Genomic DNA, 22,839 nt, shown 5'->3' with positions numbered 1-22,839 from the left:
AAAAAAAAAAAAAAAAAAAAAAAAAGACAAGATCTCCCGAGTAAATTGGAATTATGATTCGGAGAGGGTTGAAGGGGAGGGGAGAGGCAGGGAAGGGAACAGAGAAAATGTAGAGCTCAATAAAAATCAATAAAAAAATATGTGCAGTTCAAGGAAGTCTAAAATAAAGAGCACTTCAAATATAAGGGAACATCCACTAGACAGACATCTCAATAGAAACCTTACAGGCCAGAGAAAAGGAGCTGAAATAATCTGGAAAGAAAAAACTTGCTAAAAAGGACACTATATTCAGAAAAGCCACCCTCCAGGAACCAACACTTTCCAACACAGAATGGAAGGGCATCACTGCCACAACTTGTTTACAAAGGACAATTGAGGTAGTCCTAAATTCAGAAGACAAAGGATTGTAGCTACCATCATGAAAACACAAAACTATATGTAACCCACCAATAGAACAGGCAGAAAAGATAAAGGGAAAACAAACCATAATGATCCAGAAATCTACCAAAGCAAAGATATGAAGAGCAAGAGAAGGTACAATGACATATAAAACAAATATGAAAAAATCTAATTGTAGAAGTATTATCTTAATGTATTAATAACCCTGAATCTAGACAGACTAAACTTACTAACATATTTAGACTAACTGAATACACAAAAGTACCCAAACCCAGTGGTGTGATTGCCTTCGTAAGAGTTAAGACACCCACAAGATTTAAAGCAAGTGAGGGGGGGGGGATATTCTATGCAAACAGAAATCGGATGTAAAAAAGGTTATACTTCTATCAGATAAAACAGATTTCAAGTAGAAGACTCTAACCTACAACAAGAAAGAGGTCAATTCAACAACATGAAGTAATAATTACCTATATATGTATATATATACACATACATACATGCTTGAACACCCAATTATGTACAGCAAACCTATGAGACATAAAGGTGTAGGCTATAATAAAGTAATGGCACTCCCCTTTCATCAGTAGACAGAGATCATTTAAGAATTCCAGTAAAAAAAGAAAAGAAAAATCAACAATGAAACACTGAAGTTAAACTATACTATAGAACAAATGGATGTAACAGACATTCATAGGATATTTCATCTAATGGCTGCAGAATATGCATTCTTCTCATCAGCACATGGAATATGCCCTTAGAGAGGACATGTGTTAAGCCACAAAACAAGTCACAATAGACAGAAACAAAATGACAAAAGCAGCAAAACAACAACAACAAAACTCAGAACTATAACACATATTGTCTCAGACCACAATGGACTCCAACTAAAATCAACAAAAGGAACTTTAGAAATGTATGAAAACATGAGAATTAGACAACACACTCTTTACTAACCATTGAGTCAATAAAGAAACCAAAAGGGAAGTGAAAATGTACTTGAAAGAAATGAAAATAGAAACCAAAACTAACAAGACAGCAAAATCACTATTACAAAATATGGGGTTGGAGATAATGGTTCAGTGGTTAAGGGCATGCACTGCTGTGCAAGGGACACAAGTGCGATTCACGGGACCCATGTAAGGCAGCTCACAACCACCCGGAACCCCAGCTCCATGAGGATCTGAGGTCTCTGGCTCCACAGGTACCTGTACTCACATGCATATACACACACAGTGCATAAGCACAAGTATATACACATAATTGAAATTTTTAAGTCTTTTTTAAAATGTAAGTTTGTAACAGTAAATGGCTACATAAGAGAAACACATCTCACATAAACTACCTGATGATGTAACTGTAAGACTAGAAAGCGGGTACAAATCAAACCTAGAATTAGTAGAACAAAAGGAATAACAAAGTTCAGAACAGAAACAAATGCAGTTTAAAATAATACAGAAGATAGAACAAAACAAATTGGAAAAATATTTTAAGAATTAGATTTTTGAAAAGATTAAATTGATGAATCTTTAGCTACACTCACCAAGAAAAGAGGCAGGCACATAAATGAACCAGAAATAAAAAGGAAACATTCTGATCTCTACCAAAGGAATGCAAAAGACATTAGGAAGTAATATAAGCAAGTATATGACAACAAATAGAAAATCTGAGAAGTTCCTAACCAGACAGCACAAAGCTGAATGATACGGCCATAGAAAACTTGGTCAAATAATGAGTAACCAGATGAAATCAATAATATTTTAAAGCATTTGCAAAAGAAAAACATGCTATTATGTTTTCAACAAATTTTTAAAGAACTAACAACAATGTTGTAATTGTGCCACAAAAATTAAATGGAAGGCTGGGCAATGAACTAAAATGCCTATAATCCCAGCACTCAGGAGGAAGAGGAAAGTGGATCTCTGTGAGTACAAGGTCAGACTGGTCTACAGTGTGAGTTCCAGGACAGCCAGGGCTGCACAGAGAAACCCTGTCTCAAAAACAAACAAATAACAACATTAAATGGGAGGAAACTCTTCAAAACTCACCCTACAAGGCCAGCATTATCCTGATACCTAAACCAGGTAAGAGCACAACAAAAAAGTAACTACAGGCTAACATACTTGATGAACTTAACAAAATCAACAGCACATAAAAAAAGATGCATCAAGATCAATTGGGATGATTCACCATGTACAAGTCAGTAAATACATCACATCTCATCAACAGAGAGACAAAACCACAAGACCAGCTCCTTAGAAAAAGCAACAAGAGAATTCACTATCTTAGCATTACAGATGAGGAAAAAGAGGAAGAAGAGGAAGAGGAAGAGGAAGAGGAAGAGGAAGAGGAAGAGGAAGAGGAAGGAAGAGGAGGAGGAGGAGGAGGAGGAGGAGGAGGAGGAGGCAGAAGGAAGGTACTACAACACAATAAGGACCGATGAGGAACCCACAGTCAACACCAAAGTGAGTGGTCTAGAAGAGCTAGTTCCAGGACAGGACCAAAAGCTACAGAGAAACCCTGTCTCGAAAAATCCAAAAATTTAAAAAAATAAATAAATAAATAAATAAAAAATAAAAATAAAGAAAGCAATACCATTCACAACAGTCATAGAAACATAAAGTAAAATAAAATACAAAAAAACAAACAAACAAACAAACAAACAAAAAACCCACTTAACCAGCTAGGCATGGTGGTACATGCCTTTAATCTCAGCACTTAGGAGGCAGAGGCAGGCATTTCTCTGAGTTTGAGGCCAATCTGGTCGACAGAGTGAGTTCCAGGACAGCCAGGGCTATGTGGAGAAACCCTATCTCAAAACAAAAACAAAGCAAAACAAAAAAACAAGAAGACTGAACTCTGGAAGTAAATAACCTCTGCAAAGAAAAGAATGAAGCACTGATAAGAAACTGGAGAGAACATGCGTGCTCTCAGGATAGACAGCTCATGTTCACAAACTAAAAGAATCAACAATGAAATATCCGTACAATTCTAAACTCACAGAGCGAGCCCACAGCATGCTGTCTCTCTCTATGACATTAATATCTCTTCTAATAGATTCCTTACCCAAAAGGCAGTCCCCCTTGAGCCTAAAACCTTTCGAATCTATTTTTAATAATTATGAGCACTTTTTCTCTTCACTATTCCCACTGAAAACACATATCTCACCCAGTCCTCCCCCTTCCTAGCAGCTCTGGAGAGTTTTTTAAAGGTGCTACACACCTAAGTCCAAATAAACATGGACCCTGGACTTTGTCATCTTTAAGGAAGTAGGGAACAAAATAAAAACAACCTGAAGCAGTGAGCCTGTGACAGTGACTGGGACGTCACTACACACTGTACTATGTTAGTGTGCGCATAGATGAGGAGGTAGAGTTGCCTGTGTAAAAACAGCTATGGATGTAGCTGAAACAAAGTCACCTAGCAAACTAGAGCCCAAATTCAATTTCTAGACCACAAGAATGAAGAAACAAACTAAAAACTAGATTTGAAATAATGGCACGCCACCGGATAAAGTAACCTATAAACAACCTACAAGGCAAGATGGACATAAGTCACAAATCTGAAACACATACTCAAGTACTATGAAAGGATGAAATATTAGAAAAAGACTTTTCTACACATGAGACACCTTCATCTCCCTTTGAATTAGCTAAAAGTTTGCAGTATTGATCCCAACAGAGGCATCTCACTAAGTACATCTCTAAGTAAATAAATAAATAAGAATAAAATTGTTTATCCACCTCTAGGTCATAGTAAGCAAACTGATGATTTTTTTTAAAACTTAAGTCAATTGCCCAACAGTCATTCAGATATTCCTCTTGTTTATAACTGAAAGACTTAGAAATAAGCTGGGGTGGGAGCTATTGTTAATTCTAAAATGGAGACACTGGGTTGTATGTGATACATTTTATAATCTTGGCTCTCACTTGATAAAAGTATTTTCTAAGAAAGAATAATTCATGGTATGTTGTACAGAGAACTAAAAATAATGTCAATAAGGAATTTAAAACCATTTTTAAAATCTTAAATGCACTAAAACTAAAACGTATTTATACTTTGCCACTAGAAAAAAAAATCTGAGTTCAGGTTCATTTGCTAAATATGGCCAATCTTTTTTATAAAATTAATATCTGTAAATTTTCAAAGAATAATCAAGAAAATACCAAAGAGAATATACATACATTTGACATCAACTTTCAAGAATCTTTTTTTTTCTTTTTCTTTTTTTTAATTTTTTTTTATTTTATTGAGAATAAGAAAAAAAAGTTTCCGCCTCCTCCCAGCCTCCCATTTCCCTCTCCCTCCCCCCTCTCTTCTCCCCCTCCCCCCACTCCTTTCCCCCTCCCTCTCCTATCCAAAGAGCAGTCATGGTTCCCTGTCCTGTGGAAAGTCCAAGGTCCTCCCCCCTCCCTCCATGTCTAGGAAGGTTAACATCCAAACTGGCTAGGCTCCCACCAAGCCAGAACATGAAGTAGGATCAAAACCCCTTGCCATTGACCTTGGCATCTCATCAGTCCTCATTGTTCGCCATGATCAGAGAGTCCGGTTTTATCCCATGCTTTTTCAGTCACAGTCCAGCTGGCCTTGGTGAGCTCCCAATAGATCAGGCCCCACTGTCTCAGTGGGTGGGTGCACCCCCCGTGGTCCTGACATCCTTGCTCGTGTTCTCCCTCCATCTGCTTCTCATTGGGACCTTGGGAGCTCAGTCCAGTGCTCCAGTGTGGGTCTCTGTCTCTATCTCCATCCATCACCAGATGAAGGTTCTATGGTGATATGAAAGATATTCGTCAGTAATGCTATAGGATAGGGTCAGTTCAGGTTCCCTATCCTCAGCTTCCCAAGGGACTAACTGGGGACATCGCCTTGGGCTCCTGGGAGCCACTCTAGGTTCAAGTCTCTTGCCAACCCTAAGGTGCTCACTGCAACATTATCATAGTACACAAGATAGAAACAATCTAAGGATCCATCAACAGACAACGGATAATCTATACATCTATATGGTGAAACATGATTCAGTCTCCAAAAAGGCAGACATTTTTACCATTTGCCACACATGGAAGAACCCAGAGGGCAATGTGCTAAATAAAATAAGCCAAACACAGAAAAAAATACTGTATAACTTCATTTATAATTTTAGAAAGCCAAAAATACAGAGAAAGAATAAAATGTGGTTATGGATGAGGAAATAGAGGTCAAAAGATTAAAGGCCAATAAAACATTACTATGAATAAAGAAACCATAGTGTGAAGTATTTTCTAATGATTATTTCATGGCAACCTCACAATATCCATAATGATGGATTAAGATTCTTAAATAATCACTAGTCCAAGGATACTTTACTAATAAGTGCCAGTGCCCAGTTTTTTACCTTTAAAGCCCAAGGCTCGTTGAGGATAGCCACTGTCCTCTACTCTTGCTTTAAAATGAAGACAGGAAGAACTAACTACCTGACTTAGTAGCCAATTATGAGAGCAGGTAGGTAGGCTAATTGGCTGATTGGCTTATCTACAGGTATTTATATGATCAACGAGTTGATCAATGCAAATAAAACAGGGAGTAGATCTATTACGGAAAAAGAATGAATTACAAATTTAGACCATCTTAATCACACTGATTAAATAATCATTCTATTTTGAACTATGAGATTCGATCTGAACCATTATGTAAGGTTCTAAATAAGACAACTTAAAAGAGTTACAAATTAGAGAATATGAAAGTGTTTCCAGGCATCTGAAAACAATGACACAGGATGCAATCAGCCTAGTGAAATGCACCTGCATCAAAGAGCGTAAAAAAAAAAAAAAAAAAAAAAAAAAAAAAAAAAAAAAAAAAAAAAAAAAAAAAAAAAAAAAAAAAAAGAACAGCTCTCTTCAAAAACACAGAACCCAGAGTCATCCTCAAATAGCCAAGTCCTGACCCACATAAGTGTACCCAGACTTTCCCTACACAACCTCAGGGTAACTAGCTCAAAGACCTATGAGTAGATGAGACAGTGAGGCATGGGGGTTACCAGAATTCCCTAATACCAGGAAGACCATACCTTGAAGCAGTTATTTTCATATAACTAGAGATAATCAAACAGAAGTGAGATAAATTAAAAGCAAAGTCTCTTCCACATCAGACTGTTTCCTTAATTCTTGTCCTTACTCTGAAATTCCTGTCCTCCAGGACAAATTATATACTACTTTAACTGTGTGTTAGTCATTTATCAGCATCTTATAGAGCATCTACCCATAAAACAAATGCTGTGCGTCGTAGTTCAACTGGCAGGCAAATCTACAAAAGCTGACTTCACAAACCATCTACCACAACACTAATTACATCTGAGTCTGTTTTCATCTGCTTTTATCTGTTTCAGGTTCAACCTAATCTTCATTCTTACTACCAGTCTCCCAAACTTGAGAGAGAGAGAGAGAGAGAGAGAGATTACATACACTAAAGAAAACTGAGGTCTGAACAAATGAGAAGGGATCATTAAACAAGGACTTTTTAATAAAAAACAGGCCTTTAATATTCCTCTCTTGTGGATGCTGTGGGAGCACATTCTGCGCCTTCAGCCAATAGCCTTTAAGATACCAGCCCACTGGGGCATGGTCTCTTCTACTTTAAAAAGCAGCCAGAACCGTGCACCTGCTCTCTTGTTTCCGGCTCCCATTTGAGCTGCTAGACTCTGTTCCTATTTGCGCTCAGAGGACTGTTGTTTAGGACGAGGATCTGTAAGTTTTCCTCTTAAACAAATAACCCTTTTATTACCCATTCTTCTTAACTGGTGTGGGATTGTTTTACGGCATCATGTGGACACCATTCCCTATTCCACATTCCCCAGTATACCAATCTCAGAATCTCCGAGGCTCCCTAGACCACAGGACTAAACTCTAGCCATACTCTTGCTGCCCATTTCCCTGTCCCCTGTGGTAAATTTCCAAAATTACATTTCTCACTCCAATTACAGCCCCACTGAGAAACTTAAAAAAGAAGGGGAGGGGGGCTGGAGAGATGGCTCAATGGTTAAAAGCATTGGCTGCTCTTTAAAGGATCCAGGTTCAATTCCCAGCACCCACATGGTGGCTTGGAACTATTTGTAACTCCAGACTCAGGAGGTTGAACCCCCTCTTCTGACCTCCAAGGGCACTGCATGTATAATGCTGCACAGACATACATACAGACAACACACACACACACAATAAGTTTTAAGCAAAATAGACAATTTGAACAATTTAAAAAATATATAAACAGCCTAACTAAAGGCATATATTTTTACTGTGTGTGGCTAGAAGGTAGTGTACTGCTGGGAATAAGATATAGGGTTTCACACATGTTAAGCAAGCATTCTAATGAACTATATCCTTAGCCTCTCAGAGGTGATGGAGGAAGGTCATTGGTTAATTAATAAAGAAACTGCTAGGTGGGTGGAGTAAACAGAAAAGAATACTGGGAGGAAGAGGAAGTGAGGTTAGATGCCTCAGACAGATGCCATTTCCACTCCTCTCCAGGGCAGACATGCTGAATCTTTCCCGGTAAGACTGGTGCTACACAGATTACTAAATATGGGTTAGGCAAGATTGTGAGAGTTAGCCATTAAAAGGCTAGAACTAATGGGCCAAGCAGTGTTTAAAAGAACAGAATTTGTGTGTTGTTATTTTGGGGCATAAGCTAGCCAGGCGGCCGGGAGCTGGGTGGCAGGAACACAGCTCGCAGCTCCTACAACACAGAGGCATCGCCAAGATAATGCTTAATGAACAGAATTTCAAACATAAAGAAAATGTTAAAATCACCACTGTGAGTGAAGGTATTTTTATCAAAGTGTACCTTAGGCTTAAGCTGTATGGAATCAGTCTCACAAATGAAGTTTTATAAACTTTTCTCCTCCCTCTAATACTGAGATTTCAAATCCTTTGAAAAGTCTGGTTTCTAACACTGGCATCCCTGGGTATTGAGTAGAGAATCTCCAAAAGTAAGTACAGCTGTAGAAAATGGCTTCCAATGGTCCTTGTACAGGTGATTACACTGCATCTGATAAAAACCTTGACTAATCAAGTGTTAAAGAGCAGTTTCCATTGTGCATGTTCATTGTACATGGTACATGCTATCTAAGGACATTTTCACCCAAGTATGTACTATACACTGACCCTATTCCCCTCACACCCCTTTACCCCTCCTTCTTGTTCCTTTCCATCTCATTAGTCCTCTGCTCTCTTTGACAGTTTTGCTTCTCCTTTCATATCATCTACACATGTGTGATTGTACAACCTAGGAATCCCAAATGAGAAAAGCATATTTGTCTGAGTCTGGCTTCATTTGCTTAATATGACTATCCCTACCTGCATCTATTGTCCTAGAAGCAAAATAACTTTTCTTATGACTGAACATTTTTCCATTGTACATACACATTTTTTTACCTATTCCCTGTTGTCCAATACCTATGTTGGTTTGAGCACTTATTATTGTGAAGATTCTGCAATAAATACTGATATGCAAATATCTCTGTGATATGCTGATTACTGTCCTCTGTGTTAGTATCTACAAATGGTGTAGCTGGATCATATGGTTGACCTATTGCAGGTTTTTGAGAAAAATCCACAGTGGCTTACACAGTAACTAGCTATATTAATACATACAGAACTGCCGGCGGTGCAGGAGAGCTTCTGTCCACATCTTCATCAGAATTCATTTGCCTAATTGTAGACCTGTGTGAACTTGTTACATAAGTAAGCAGTTTTTCCCTTCCCACTCTGTAGGCTATCTTTGCTCAATTAACTATTTACCTTTGTTGTAGAGAAGCTTTTTGAGTTTCATGAAATCCCCATTTGTCAGTTGCTAGCTTTATATCCTGAGTGACCAGAATTCTATTCAGAAAGTCCTTATATCTGAGTATTTTCCTGCCTTTTTTTCTAACAATTTCAGAGTCTTGGGTCTTACATTAAGGTGTTTAAGATACATCTGCAGTTGATTTGTATGAGGTGAGAGAATGATCTAGATTCATTCTTCTGCATCCGGATATCTCCATAGCACCTTCCAAGGCAGAGGTCCTTAACCGACAAGGCCCAGTGCATCAGTGACTATGCCTTTGATTAAGAAATCTTTACCTACTCACAAAGTAAAAGAACAAAGATTTTATGGTATGCATTTTCTATAATGTTATAGTTTTAAGCAATATATTTAGTTCTATAATTCATTTAGAGCTTTAATTTTTTATTGTTCTTGTTATTTTTAATATGATTTAAGGTATGGTTCAAAGTCCAGTATTGGCATGTGGAGTCCCAGTACCGGCTGTTGGAAAAGCTTGTTGGGAACAGGTAGCATAAGTCCTACAACCTTTTCTTCCTTTTCAAAAAAGTTTTGACTAATCTAGGTCCTTTGAATTTCTATCTGAATCTTGTTAGCTTACCAATTATAAAAAAGTTTGAATTTGATTGGGATTACCCTTTATATGTTTGCATATAGGACAGTCTGAACAGTAATGACATTTCACCCATAGTTAGTATTCTGATGTAGAAACACAAAATTCTTTCCCTATTTACTTGGGTCATCTTTAATCTCTGAATAGTGTCATCACCTTCTCAGTACGGAAAGACCCTCGTGGATATGAGAAAGACCTCAGCTCCAAATGAAGGAAGTCCAAGGAGAACCTGGCTGAGAAAAGATGCGAAGTGTAGCCTTGAATACAAAACGAATATACAGACTCAGAGAAGACTGGTACACACTAAGTCTAGAAGGTGGTGGGTAGTGTGTAAAGGCAGAAAGTGATGAGTAGAAGGGATCCCACAGCATAGCAGAGGAGAGACCCTCAATAGTTGAAGGGTCACAAACTGAAATTCTTACAAAAGCCAAAGCAAAAAAAAAAATAATAAAACATTTAATACGTAAACGACATGAGTTTAAGCCAATGGGAAAGCACAGAGCCTGTATCAAATGAATAGAATACATGCTAGACTTCAAATTCATTCATCATTCAAATTCAGAAGCTAATGCACCGTGAAACCCAGCAAAACTGAGGTGTGTGTGGAGGTGCACATACACATATATGTTAAGAGAGGTGTGTAGAAAAAACAGTAATACATATAATATATGTGTACATAAAATGAAAAAAAGGAATCTGGACAGGAAGAGGAAAGTACAATGAGATACAGTTATAGAAGTAATTTTAGAGCGATGAGTAATCAACGGTAGGAAGAGAATAAGTAGAAAAAATGACACTAACAAGTAGGAAAGACAAAAAGGTGAACTATTGGAATGAGAATTGAAGTGAGTCAAGACAAGTTTTAATGTACATTAATATAAGTATTTACTGACATTTCATAATGGTAGGCATTTGTTTGCATTAGTTAGTAACAGTGGCAATTTAATGATCTTTTGTCTCAGTTCTTTTTCTCGATTAAAACAATAGCCCACTAGTAACAAAGAGAGGAAAAAATCACATCCTAATGTTCTGGGCTACAGTCCATGACACCGGAATCTTTACAACACCCAAATCAAGGCTCAGCCTACTGACCCTATATTGTGGAATATTACTTTAACTATGTAAAGATGTGTAACATTTGTTTATATTGTGGAATATTACTTTAACTATGTAAAGATGTGTAACATTTGTTTATGTTGTGGAATATTACTTTAACTATGTAAAGATGTATTACATTTCTTTATTGCTGTTTGTTTAATGATGTAAAGACCTGTTGCTTTGCCTGCCTAAGGCACCTGATTGGAGAAAGTGTGTCAGTGGAGGTGGCTTTGAGAATATTAAGACTTGAACAATTTCTAATTCACTCTTTCTACTTCCTTCTTTTGCCTGGAGTTCAAAGGTCAAAATGTGCTAAGCACCCTTACTTCTGGTTAAAAAACTTGCTTCTAAATCTGTCAGGACCCTATAAGTGTTGTTAATTTTTACTCTTATGGGCTCTTTTGGCTTTTTGGGGGTCCCACCACGCAGCTCTCAAAAAAATCAGATCTGGAGGTTTATTCTTAGTTATGAATGCCTGACCTTAGGTTGGCTTTTTTTTTTTTTTTTTGCCAGTTTTTTCTTAAATTATCCCAACAACCTTTTGCCTCTGGGCCTTTTCCTTTTCTTACTTAAGTATATCTTACTTTTACTCCTACTTGATGGTTGGTGGGTTCCTGGGTGTCTGGCCCCTGACGTTCTCTTCCCCTTCTCCCATTGCTCGCTCTCTTCCTCATTTCTCCTTCTATTTATCCTCTCTGCCTGCCAACCCCACCTATCCTTGTTCCTGCCTCGCTACTGGACATTTAGCTCTTTATTAGACCATCAGGTATTTTAGATAGGCAAAGAATCACAGCTTCACAGAGTTAAACAAATGCAACATAAACAAAAGTCACACACCTTAAAATAATATTCTACATTTTCCCCTTTTGTCTAAATAAAAAGGAAAGGTTTTAACATAGTAAAACTAGACACAATAAAAAGTTATCAAGTAAAAATCTACTATTCTCAGTCCATTTGCATTTAATGAATTCAGAGAAAATCCTACATTACCTATCAGTGAATCCAGTTTTATACCTAACTTACTTTCTTTCATAATTAAAGAAAACTGCAAATATAACTATCTAATCTTCAACTCCATCCAAGACCCCAGAGGGAATTAACATTACCTCAGTAAACAGGGGATACATTGCAAGCAACCTCTAAGATTCTAGAAATGACACAGATATCTGGTTGCCTGAACAGTCACACAAAGTTCCTTTTTAACACTGGGCATCCATCATTAGCCTACAGGCCCATAGTATCTGACAGACTTTACATTGGAGAAGGAAATTTGAAAGACTGTCCCACCTATATTGGCAATGTTTATCATCACTCTCTTCTGTGTCCTGCAGAATGTCTGGCAGTTTCTTCTGTGAAGCAGGAACCCTGAAGGATCATCCCACCTTGTTTTGGCAAAGTTCAACAGTTACTTTTCTGTGGGACCTGCATGTCCAGTTTATACAACATACTGCCAAACAGTCCAAGCAAGAGCAGCTTCTTGCCCAAATGGCTACCAGCCTTGCCACATTGAAAGCAGACCCCTCACAGAGGGTAGCTCACAACTGCTAATAACTCCAGCTCCAGAGGATCTGATACTTTCTTCTGGACTTTGTGGATAAACATATCCTTAGACACCCACATATATATAATTAAAATAAGAATAAAAAAACTAACCTTAAAATAATGTCAAATTACTTCCTATAGCTTAAGAGGTGGGTATTATATTTTTTTCTTCAGCCAATGATTTTTTTTTTTTTTATCTAGACAGGGTTTCTTCTCTGTGTAGCCCTGGCTGTCCTGGAATTCACTCTGTAGAACAGGCTGGCCTCAAACTCAGAGATCCTCCTGCCTCTACCCTATGATCAATGGTGTGTACCACCACCACCTGGCTCAGCCAGAGATTCCTAATCTCTACAAATACACACAATTTTTCTTACTCGTTCTCTTTCGCTTATTCTCCACATACTCTATAGAAAGGAATGCATATTTAACTGAAAATGTCTCTGACTGAATGTTCTCTGTGCCTCTGTCTAATAATACAACTTTGAAGACTACCTACAAAATGTAGTAAGAGAATAGATAGGTAAATTGTGGTATAACCATGAAACAAATCACAGAGGGGAAATAATGAGGAAAATGCATATTACAACAGTATATACTTAAAGCTTAAAACTTACAAAACAATTAACTATATTATGCATGGAGACAAAAACATTCATGATACAGTTTTTCCAGGAAACGAACTGGTACCTCTCCCACAGTTCCCCAAATTAGGACAAATTGTTAAGGTTTCACATGAATTGCATGAAAGGCATATGGGATAATTGATATATTACCCCTTGTTTTTTGCTTCATGTTTAAAATATATGGATGCTATTTAATAAACAGTTAAGGCCTGACCAAGAATAAGTAAAGTCAGCAAAGAACCACCTGTGGCCAACATTTGTTTGTGCTAAAGCTATGTACAAACACAGATACAAATCACCTCATTTAGTCACCCAACAGTACTGAAAAACAATGGTATTAAAACTCAGCTGCAAGCCGTGTGGGGTGTATGTGGCTATAACTAGAGAAGGTCTAGAAAACACAGAGTCACGAAGCAACTTTCATAATAAGTCTGGTATTTCAAAGGAATAGGACACATTAATTCTTAGTTAGAAAAGAATTTCATTGATTTAAAAAACTCCAAATAGCCCCCAAGTTCCTCAAAACAGCTTAATTCTGAATCATATAAAAAGGAAAACAAAAGAGCTATTGGCTAACAGTACTTTGTACTACTCCGGCCTAAGTGAAGTGCTGAGTTTAATCTGGGGCTTAGAGATTTAAAGGGACATTGATGAAATGAGTACTCAGTACCAAGGACAGATTCCAGCTGGAAAAAAAAAAAAAAAGTGAACTTTCCAACTATCAAATTCTTAAAAATTAAACCCAACTGCTTTAAGAATTCCATTTCTCCTACTATACTGGTGGATATAAGGTTCTTTCTTAAAGTTAAGACACTGTGAGTTATGATGCACTCATCAACTCCTATTCATTTAAAATGCCACAGGGGAAAACAACTGATTGCAACTGTGGACACAAGTGCTCCTAACCCTCTGTTCTTTCTGAAACACTATTTATGTAATAATATTGACTAGCTGCAGTCTCCTAGCCTCGGTATTATATACTCATACAGTACCATATACACTCGTGAGCAAGTACCCAAGGAGTTTAAAGGTTTATCAGACATGAGGACTCTACTCTGCTAACAGGCTAGGCGCATCATCGACACTTACTCAGAATCCTCATGTTCTGTAAGTGCAAAGGTTAATATGGCCTTGGTAAACAAAACAAAACAAAACAAAAACCTCAATAACAACAAGACACTCATTATGAGGGAATAGAGAAGAAACTAATGAAGTAGCAGAATCATAAAGCAATTAAAATATTGCCAAGCAAGGTGATTCACAAAGTGCTGTTGATATGTATATTTGGGAGATAATGTATCTTACTGCAAAATAATTGAGATCTATCTTACATTTCATAGCAAAAATAACTTGAGCTAGCACAAAGACATAAGTGTAAACACTGAATCTAGATTAGGCAATGGTTTCTTAGCCATGACATGAAAAGCACAACAAGAAAAAATTTTGTTCTACCAAAACTTAAATCTTTGTCTATCAAGGGATACCACTAAGAAATTTTTAAAGAAACACTCAGAAGAGAGAAGATATTTGAAAACCATGTATCTGATGTGAAATTTGCAATCAGAATAGATAAAGAATATGTATAATTCAGTAATAAAAAAAACTCAAAAAATGGGCAAAAGATCTGAACTAAGGTTTGCTCATGAAAGATGTACAAGTGGTCAAGAGGCATCTGAAAAGCTGTTCAATTCAGAAGTCAAAATCAGATTTACACTACTATGTCACCAGGATGGATGCAACCAAAAGTCAAATATGAACTTATGGGGATATGGAGACTCAGAAGCCCTCTTCACTCCTGGTGGGGTGTAAATGCTTCAGTCATTTAGAAAACACCTTCACACTTCTCAAAAATGTTAAACAGTGTTGCTATATGATCTGTAATTCCAGTTCTATTACAGTCAATAAAAGCAAAACCATGTGCCCATGTAAAAACCTGTACAAGAATATCACAGCAGCATTATTCATAATCAAATGGCTATATAGCAGCTGCTTTTACTGAGAAGCACTGGCTCCCAAATGGGCCCAAAAGGAAACTAAAAACAGATGAAAGCCTGACATCGCCCTTCATTTTGTGTTTGTCACTTTCCTTACTTTGTCTGAAGACTCAGAAATCAGTCATTGTCCTTAACCTTTCCTTTGGGACCACCTTAAGATTCCAAAAGCAGAAAAATCTCTTAGAAGACTTAGGGTGTCTCTAAGTCACACACACACACACATGCATATGCACACATGCATGCACTCTGAATACAGATGAATTATCCACAAAGGCAAGGCTGTATCATGGGTTGGAAACGATCTTGTAGGAACCAGACTGATTCTCACAAACAAGACAGCAATAGGACTTCTATGGATCACATTGAGCAAGCAGAACTGAGACAATCATCAACCAGCTCCTGCCCCAACTCTTGCCCAAATTCTTCTTTCATTTAAGTCTAAAGCTCAACTGGTACCCCAAAGCTAGACTTGGAGTCATGAGGTTCCTCTATCTGTGCCTCTTCACAATGTGGCCACAGAATAAATCTTTCTCCACTTTTAACAATTACTTGTCTTTTAAATACTGGGGACAGGTGACAAACATGGTTTTTTGTGGCTATAGTTTATCCTAAAAACTGGTTACAGTGATAGTAAAAAGGGAAGAGCTGTAGAGATGGCTTAGTAGTTAAGAGCACTGGCTGTTTGTTCTTCCAGAGGACCAATGTTTGATTCTCAACACCCACATGAAGTCTCACAAGCATCTGTAACTCTAGTTCCTGGGGATCTCAACCCTCTTCTGGCATTCCTGGGTACCAGTCATGCACACAGTACACAGACGTGCATGCAGACAAAAATACATTTACATATAAAATAAATAAAATTTTTAAAATATTTTAAATGGAATATAATAAAATACCATTTGGCCATAAAACAAACAACAAATATCTGCTTTAGTATGAATGAACCATGAAAGTATAAAGTCAAAAGAAACTGACAGAAAAGGTCACTCATTGTACAGTGCCAATTATATAAAACGTTGTTAAGAGGGAAATCCACAGAGATATGAGGTATATTAGTGGCTGCCAAGGACTCAGAAATGGAGAACAAGGAGCAACTGCCCCTGGGCATAGAACTTCTGAGATAATAAAATAATCTAGTATTATTAAGTAGTAGTAATAATTGTATAATGCTGAGAAAACACTAACGGCCACCAAACTGTAGTCCTTCAAAGGGTGATTTATGGTATATGAATTATATCTCAACAAAAATAAAGAGGAGCCAAGCTTGGTGGTGCACGCCTTTAATCCAAGCACTTAGAGGCAGGTACATCTCTATGAGGTCCAGATCAATCAGGGGTACAAAGTCAGACCCTATCTCAACAAATACCCAAATAGAAAATGAACTAGAAAGCCGATTTAGCAGATTGGAGCACTTGCTGCTCTTGCAGCAGATGGGGATTCGGTTTCCCAGCACCTTACATGGTGACTCACAACCATTTGCAATTCCAGTTCCAGATGACTCAATGCCCTCTTCTGGCCTCTGTGGGCCCCAGGCATTCACATGATGCACATACATGCATGCAGGCAAGACACTCATACATATAAAATAAAACAAATAAATCTAATTTTTTAACTAAAGATTAAAACAAATAAAGAAGAAAGCTCTTTGGGGAATATCATAGTGAAATCCTAGCTATTTCACCACAGTAACTGGCATCAGGCTATATGACTTACAGAGTAATGGAAGAACTGCAAGAAACAACTAAAACCCAACGATCCCAGTTATGCGCTGAAACATTCTAGTACAGCTGTTACCAAACAGCAGCAAGAAAACAAAATATCCATCACTCTGCATATCTGTAACTAATCATCAGGCTCTCTACCCTGAGCCTGGCCACTGTCACAGTCCTTTTCCCACCAGTCCCATGTACTCACTACTGACTTACAGTAAGTGACAGCACAGAGTTCTTTCTGTCTTATCTATTATATATGCAAATATTAGTGGTCTATACTTTTAGTAGTTTTATAAATCACGAAATAGTTTCAAACATATAAAACATGTTAAAGAATAATTTTAACATATCACCTACTTACTCAGCTACAGAGGCAAAATACTATAAATTCAATTAATAATTCACTTGTAATTATTTGTCATTTTAGAAAAAGAGATTAATAGTTACTCTACTCTTACTCTCTTAAGCCTATGTAACTGGCTCCTGGAGTAATTGGTGCCACAGTTCACAAGGGAGTTTTAGGCAACCCCTGACATGTGATTTTACCACCTATAAAATCTCTGCCATTCTTGTTTTTAGCAAAAGAAAAACTCTCCCATATTTCAACAGCAACAGTTATGGGAAAAGTAGTTAGAAAATGACTAGAGGTTTTCTTTCTTGCAGAATCTTCATTCTCTTAGAGACAAAGGCTATCTTCCTTTACTTGTCAGCACAGTTGCATCTCATTTTAACATCAACCCATTTTCTCAAGGCATTTTCACAAACATACCATTAATTCCGTGAGGCCGATGCAGCAGCTATGCTTGTACCCATTTTATAAACATGAAAGAACAAAGTGGTCACCAGCAAATGATGGTGTGGAGCAGAGCTGGAGGCCTTTGGTACCCAACTTCTTAGTGGCATGGCCTTGGACACTTTGCCTAACCTTTCTGAAGAACAAAAAAAGATGATAATGTCTAACTTGTAAAGTAGTTTTAAAATGAGATTAGATGACATACATAAATTACTTTGCACAGAACCTGGTATAAAGTAAGTACTAGTGAGTATCAGCTGCTGCCACCCTTGTGTTAATTATGCAAGGACAAACAGCTCTGCTCAGGGAGCCAAGACCAAAACTAGGTATTCTTCCATTTCTGACAACATTGCTTTTCCCCTCCAACAGTCCGTGGCATTCCCGTCTCTACAATGTATGCTACCATTACCATACACTGTCTCCCCCTTTTTCAGCTAAACACTATAGTGATCTTTTTAGTATCTTAAGAATCAAAAGTCAATAGCAATTGTAACAACTGCTAACACATAAAAGGAAAGCCAGAATATGTCTTGTACCCCTCTCCTCCAAATTAAAACTTAGCCATATTTTTACACCAAAATATCAACTTACATGAAACTCATGGGGCATGGCAACATGGTAAACGCAGGGGGCACGGCAGCATGTTAACTAAATCAAAACCCAGACTACAAATCACCCAAGTTCTTCAAAAGATAAAATTACAAGTGAGGGAGGAGGACAGGGACTTAAGTGTTCTTAACTCTCCCAAAAACCAGGAGATAGTGCAATCTCATGTTCATCTTCCCGAGGAAACAAATACACTAATGACATAACCAGAACATTTAGGAATATTTAGACTTTAGAAAATGTCTTTGTAAATCAACAAATTGACATTTAAAAAAAGATTAACAGCATGTAACCTTCATACTGCCTATGCTATGACCTAATATAAAATTCTTTATCCAGAGAGTATTTACAAAGATTTACAAGTTGTTTTTTATTTTTTTGTTTTGTTTGTTGGATTGGTTGGTTGGTTTTGGATTTTGAAGACAGGATTTCCTCTGCATAGCCCTGGCTGTCCTGGAACTTGCTCTGTAGTCCAGGCTGTCCTCCAACTGCCAGCCTCTGCCTTCAAGTGCTGGGATTAAAGGCCACCACTTCCTGGCAATTTACAAGTTTTTAAAATGAGTCTCACCCCCAAATGTGTAAGAGATGGCTGATGTAAAGATCAAAGGATAAAACAATAAAATACAAGAGAAGTCACAAAGGAACATGTACATAACTGAAGCTTAAAAAACTTCACCCTTTCTACAGGATTAACTATAACAGGAACTGATCTAGAAGCAGCCTATCTATCCACTGTGATGGAAGATGGAAATTTCCTACTTATCAAGAAGTAGTCATCTTAAGGAGAAAATAATGAAAATTAATGTGACATCTCAATATGGGCATGAATTATAATAAAATCAGTCATTTCCATACTATCCCCCAGATATCTGAGACAGCTCCCAGGGTGCATTACAATTTGTGATGGTTTCAATATGAAGTGTGTGCAACAATCTGGTGTTGGAAATGACTTGTCTTCAGCTGGTGGTACTGCTTTGCGAGGCTGCGGAAACTTTGTGGGTGGATATAGATGGAGGGAGCAGGGTATGACTTTGAAAGTCACGCTGGGTCCCTAGCCTTTTTCCTCTCTCTGCTGACTGCCATGAGATGAGTAACTCTCCTCTGCCACATATACCCACTGCCACAATAGCCAAACAACCATGGATGGAACCTATGAGATCATAAGTCAAAATAAATCTTTATCAAAATTGCTTCTGTCAGGTATTTGGTCACATCTACACAACGGTATCTAATAAATAAAAAGAAAGAAATTAAATTGGGAAAAGAGAAAGAAAATGAAGGAAGAATATTAAGACTGAATCAACGGTAAATATACCATATAAACCATATGTCCCAAATTCCCAGACCACTGTAAGGGAAAGACCACCCATTAATCCCTGGGCTCCCTTCTAGAGAGAAACACCATCCATTTCAAGAATTGTGACGACTATGTAATATACACAAGCTGATCAAAGGAAAGACAGCTTTTCCTGACAACAAGATCAGGGGCAATTTTCTACAAGGGTTCTAATATTAGCGATGCTGAAAAGCAATAGAGGGGAAAGAAATAACAATAGCTCATCTTCATTGGATACCCTCCCCCAAGTCAGGCATGTGTTAAGCCTTTTCCTATGGAAACTCAGGAAATGCTCTCATCTTGGCGGAAGTAGTTACAATTCCCGTTACCATCAACAGATGAAAAGCTAAAGCACCAACAGGTGAAGCTACCTGTAACCAGGAAGCAGCAGAGCCAGAAGTCATGTTCAGGAACTCCAGCTCCAGAGACCACGGCCTAACTCTTCAATCATTCATCCTCACCAATAAGGCAAGGACATGAGCATCTGCCTTCAGCTACAAGTACTACTTGTCTATCAAATATTAGCTTATTTGTGTTGAGTGTCAATCCTCCAGATCAGCTGGTTATAGTTCCCGTAGCAGCAGTAGGAACAACACTAACAGGGCACTGTGATAAGGAGATAATGCCTCCACAGAACTCCACAGTAAGAAGAGTAGTGAATTTCACAATGCTGTTTGTTTTAATGACTCTCAATAAATGTTGATTGCATTATACTAAAGAAAGGTCTGCAAGAGCAATTTAACCTCTCTAAAACAATGTAGCCAACACGAATAGTTCTCAGATATTCTGAGAGGCAAAAATTGATTGGCTTTAAAGCAATGTATTGAGTATGTTTTCAGTAATTCTCCAGGAAATGATAATTCTGATTACTAGTTGTATTTTTAAAAAAGTAAGTAACAGCACTGAAAGCAGATATACACTTGCTGAGTGAAGCTAACTGATAACATGAGTGTGTGTGTGTGTTTCACAGTCAATCAAGTTTGGAATAATATTTCCTTATAAAAATTAAGAAATCAATAACATATCAAAGCAGGCAGACAATCTACCTTTCAAAGCTGCTAGCCAAGAAAGTAAATGGCAGCAGCTCACCTCTGAAAACAATTCTGAGTAGTTACCAATTAACTAGCAATCAGTTCATTCACAACATTCAACAACACAAAGTGTTGCTAGGAATTGAACACAGGACCTTGTATATACTAGAAAATGTTCTACCACTAGGCTACATCCTTAACCCTTGGTTTATGTTTAAGACAGATTCTCATTAGTTATGTGGATTGGAACTCAATGGCTAGCCTCCATCTGGCAATTCCCCTGCTTTAGCCTCCTAAATTCTGAGACTACCAGGCTTGGCTGGAATGGTCATAAAATTTTGACATTGAAAATTTTCAAAGAGTTTCAAAAATTCAGCACAACTGTAAAATTAACTCAGTTAAAGCACCTATGGGGTATTTAACTGACCTCTGCAGATATCTAGTTATTAAACATGTTAACTAAATATCCAGAGATGTATGTAAAAATAAATAAGAGCTTTGAAGTAGATTTCATTACCTCTAAAAGAACTAATTAGCAGTATTCCAAAGCCATCCCTCGTTGGTGTAAGCATAACTACAACGTTAGTATATTAAGGCCATGAAAGAAACAATTCATTTAAAAAAAAAAAAAAAGGGCAAGCATGTCAAGAGGACAGTGAACAAATATGAATAGTAGAACTTTAGTGGGAAAACCCAAAATACAATAAATATTTGCTAAGATTATCAGCTTTCCCAATAGTCAAGGCACCACAAACTATAAGTTACCATTTTCAACCAGCAGATATGTACAACTAGAGATGGCTGATAACACGCAGAGCTGACAGAGGTGAGGAAAGCAGCTGCTATTACATTTGGGAGTGGGAATGTAAATTAATGTAGCCTTTGGGGGTACAATTTGAATGAACATCAGGTTTTATATGTATATATCCAATAGCCCCATGGGAATGTTCTCATACATATGAAACAAATACAAGTTTACTGAAATGTATTTTGCAACAGAAACACTATTTATCTTGGGAAGGCAACATGGTTCAGCTGGTAAAGGAGATTGATGCCAAGCCTGGGGACCTGAGATTCCAGGTGGAGACTGACAAGGAGAGAACTGACTCCAACAAGTTGTCCTCTGACTTCCAAGAGCATGCCAGCACACATATGTGCCCAACACATATAACAAATGCATACAAATTAAGTAAACATTTCTAAAAAGCAGGTATTCAAAACAAAACTTTATCTTATTCATCAAAAGGATGTTGGCTAAATAATAACATAATATACATTCAATTGTAAAGTTAGGTAGTCATTGAAAAGATAAAATGACTTCTCCATAGTCTAGCATACAAAAATACTTATGGGTGTAAAAAAAAAGGCCAATAACTTATAAGGTATTTTTTGTGTGTCTGACTGAATGTGTATGTGTTTGTGAATATGTGAGCAACATATGTAACAACAGGAATCTAGATCAGTCAAGAGTCTTTTGATTCCAAAAGCCAGACACCCAATTCACACTAGCACATACAAATTAAGCAACCAAATAGCTCATTTAACTAAAAATAATGGGTAAGTCTTATTTAAGGTTCTACAGGATCCAAAGGCTCTAAAGATTCTCTATGCTTATGCACACAAAAGTATATAAAAGGGTGAGTGTGTATGAAGGAACCTCTGGTTCAGTCAGTCTGTGTGCTGGCCTCTCGTAGTGTACAGATCTGAAGTGTTCATCGTTAGGCAGAACCTAGTTGGAAGGACCCTTCCTCTTTTTCTGCTTTCTGGGTGCCATTCAGTGTCCAGCTCTGCTCTGCTATATGACCCCTGAGGCCATGACCCTCTGACTCACAGCAGCCTAGAAAGAACAGACAAAAGGCTAAGGTCTAACACCACAAGTCAAACTAAACATTTCCTCCTTTGAGATGATATTCTCCTTTATTTTGTCAAAGTGATGGAAAACTAACAGCCTCATTCTTTAACACAGCAGAAGTGTAACCCTCATGGTACTCGTCTGTTTTCATTCAGTTCAGCAACTCCAATGAGATAAGCCTGGCTCCCTCATCCTAAGTGATTTTGAATCACAGGCAATTACACTAAAACTGTTTTACTCATATAGCCATCCATTCTACAACAATCAATATGTCCAAGGGAATGGAGTATTATAAAAGATCATGTTAGCACCTAAAATAAAAAAATAGAGAACAGGTACTAAGAGAATATACTAACATATGTTATGTAATTTTACTACAATTTCACTTCCTAATTCTATGTACTTTCACTTATTTGAACTTACTATTAGAATGCAGTCAAGTATTATATATTA

General features: G+C 37.5%; 2 protein-coding genes across 5 annotated transcripts in view; one reads left to right on the top strand and one right to left on the bottom strand.

Annotated features, from left to right (window-relative positions):
* The window catches only part of Ncoa1 (nuclear receptor coactivator 1), a 219,084-nt gene that overhangs the window by 179,437 nt on the left and 16,808 nt on the right, over positions 1-22,839 (bottom strand). The gene's annotated exons all lie outside the window — the stretch shown is intronic.
* Positions 21,561-22,839, top strand: part of LOC126490727 (translation initiation factor IF-2-like) — a 17,924-nt gene continuing 16,645 nt past the window's right edge. Inside the window, exon 1 of the mRNA XM_050125863.1 lies at positions 21,561-21,614. Within this exon, the coding sequence (XP_049981820.1) occupies positions 21,561-21,614 (54 nt within the window). The remainder of the gene's footprint in view (positions 21,615-22,839) is intronic.

This window comes from Alexandromys fortis, unplaced genomic scaffold (genome assembly GCF_014885135.2).
Source record: "Alexandromys fortis isolate MF-2015 unplaced genomic scaffold, M_Fortis_MF-2015_v1.1 scaffold_252, whole genome shotgun sequence".
Classification (NCBI taxonomy): Eukaryota; Metazoa; Chordata; class Mammalia; order Rodentia; family Cricetidae; genus Alexandromys; species Alexandromys fortis.
The sequence above is the reverse complement of the archived record's forward strand: the minus strand, read 5'-3'. Positions and strand labels throughout refer to the sequence as shown.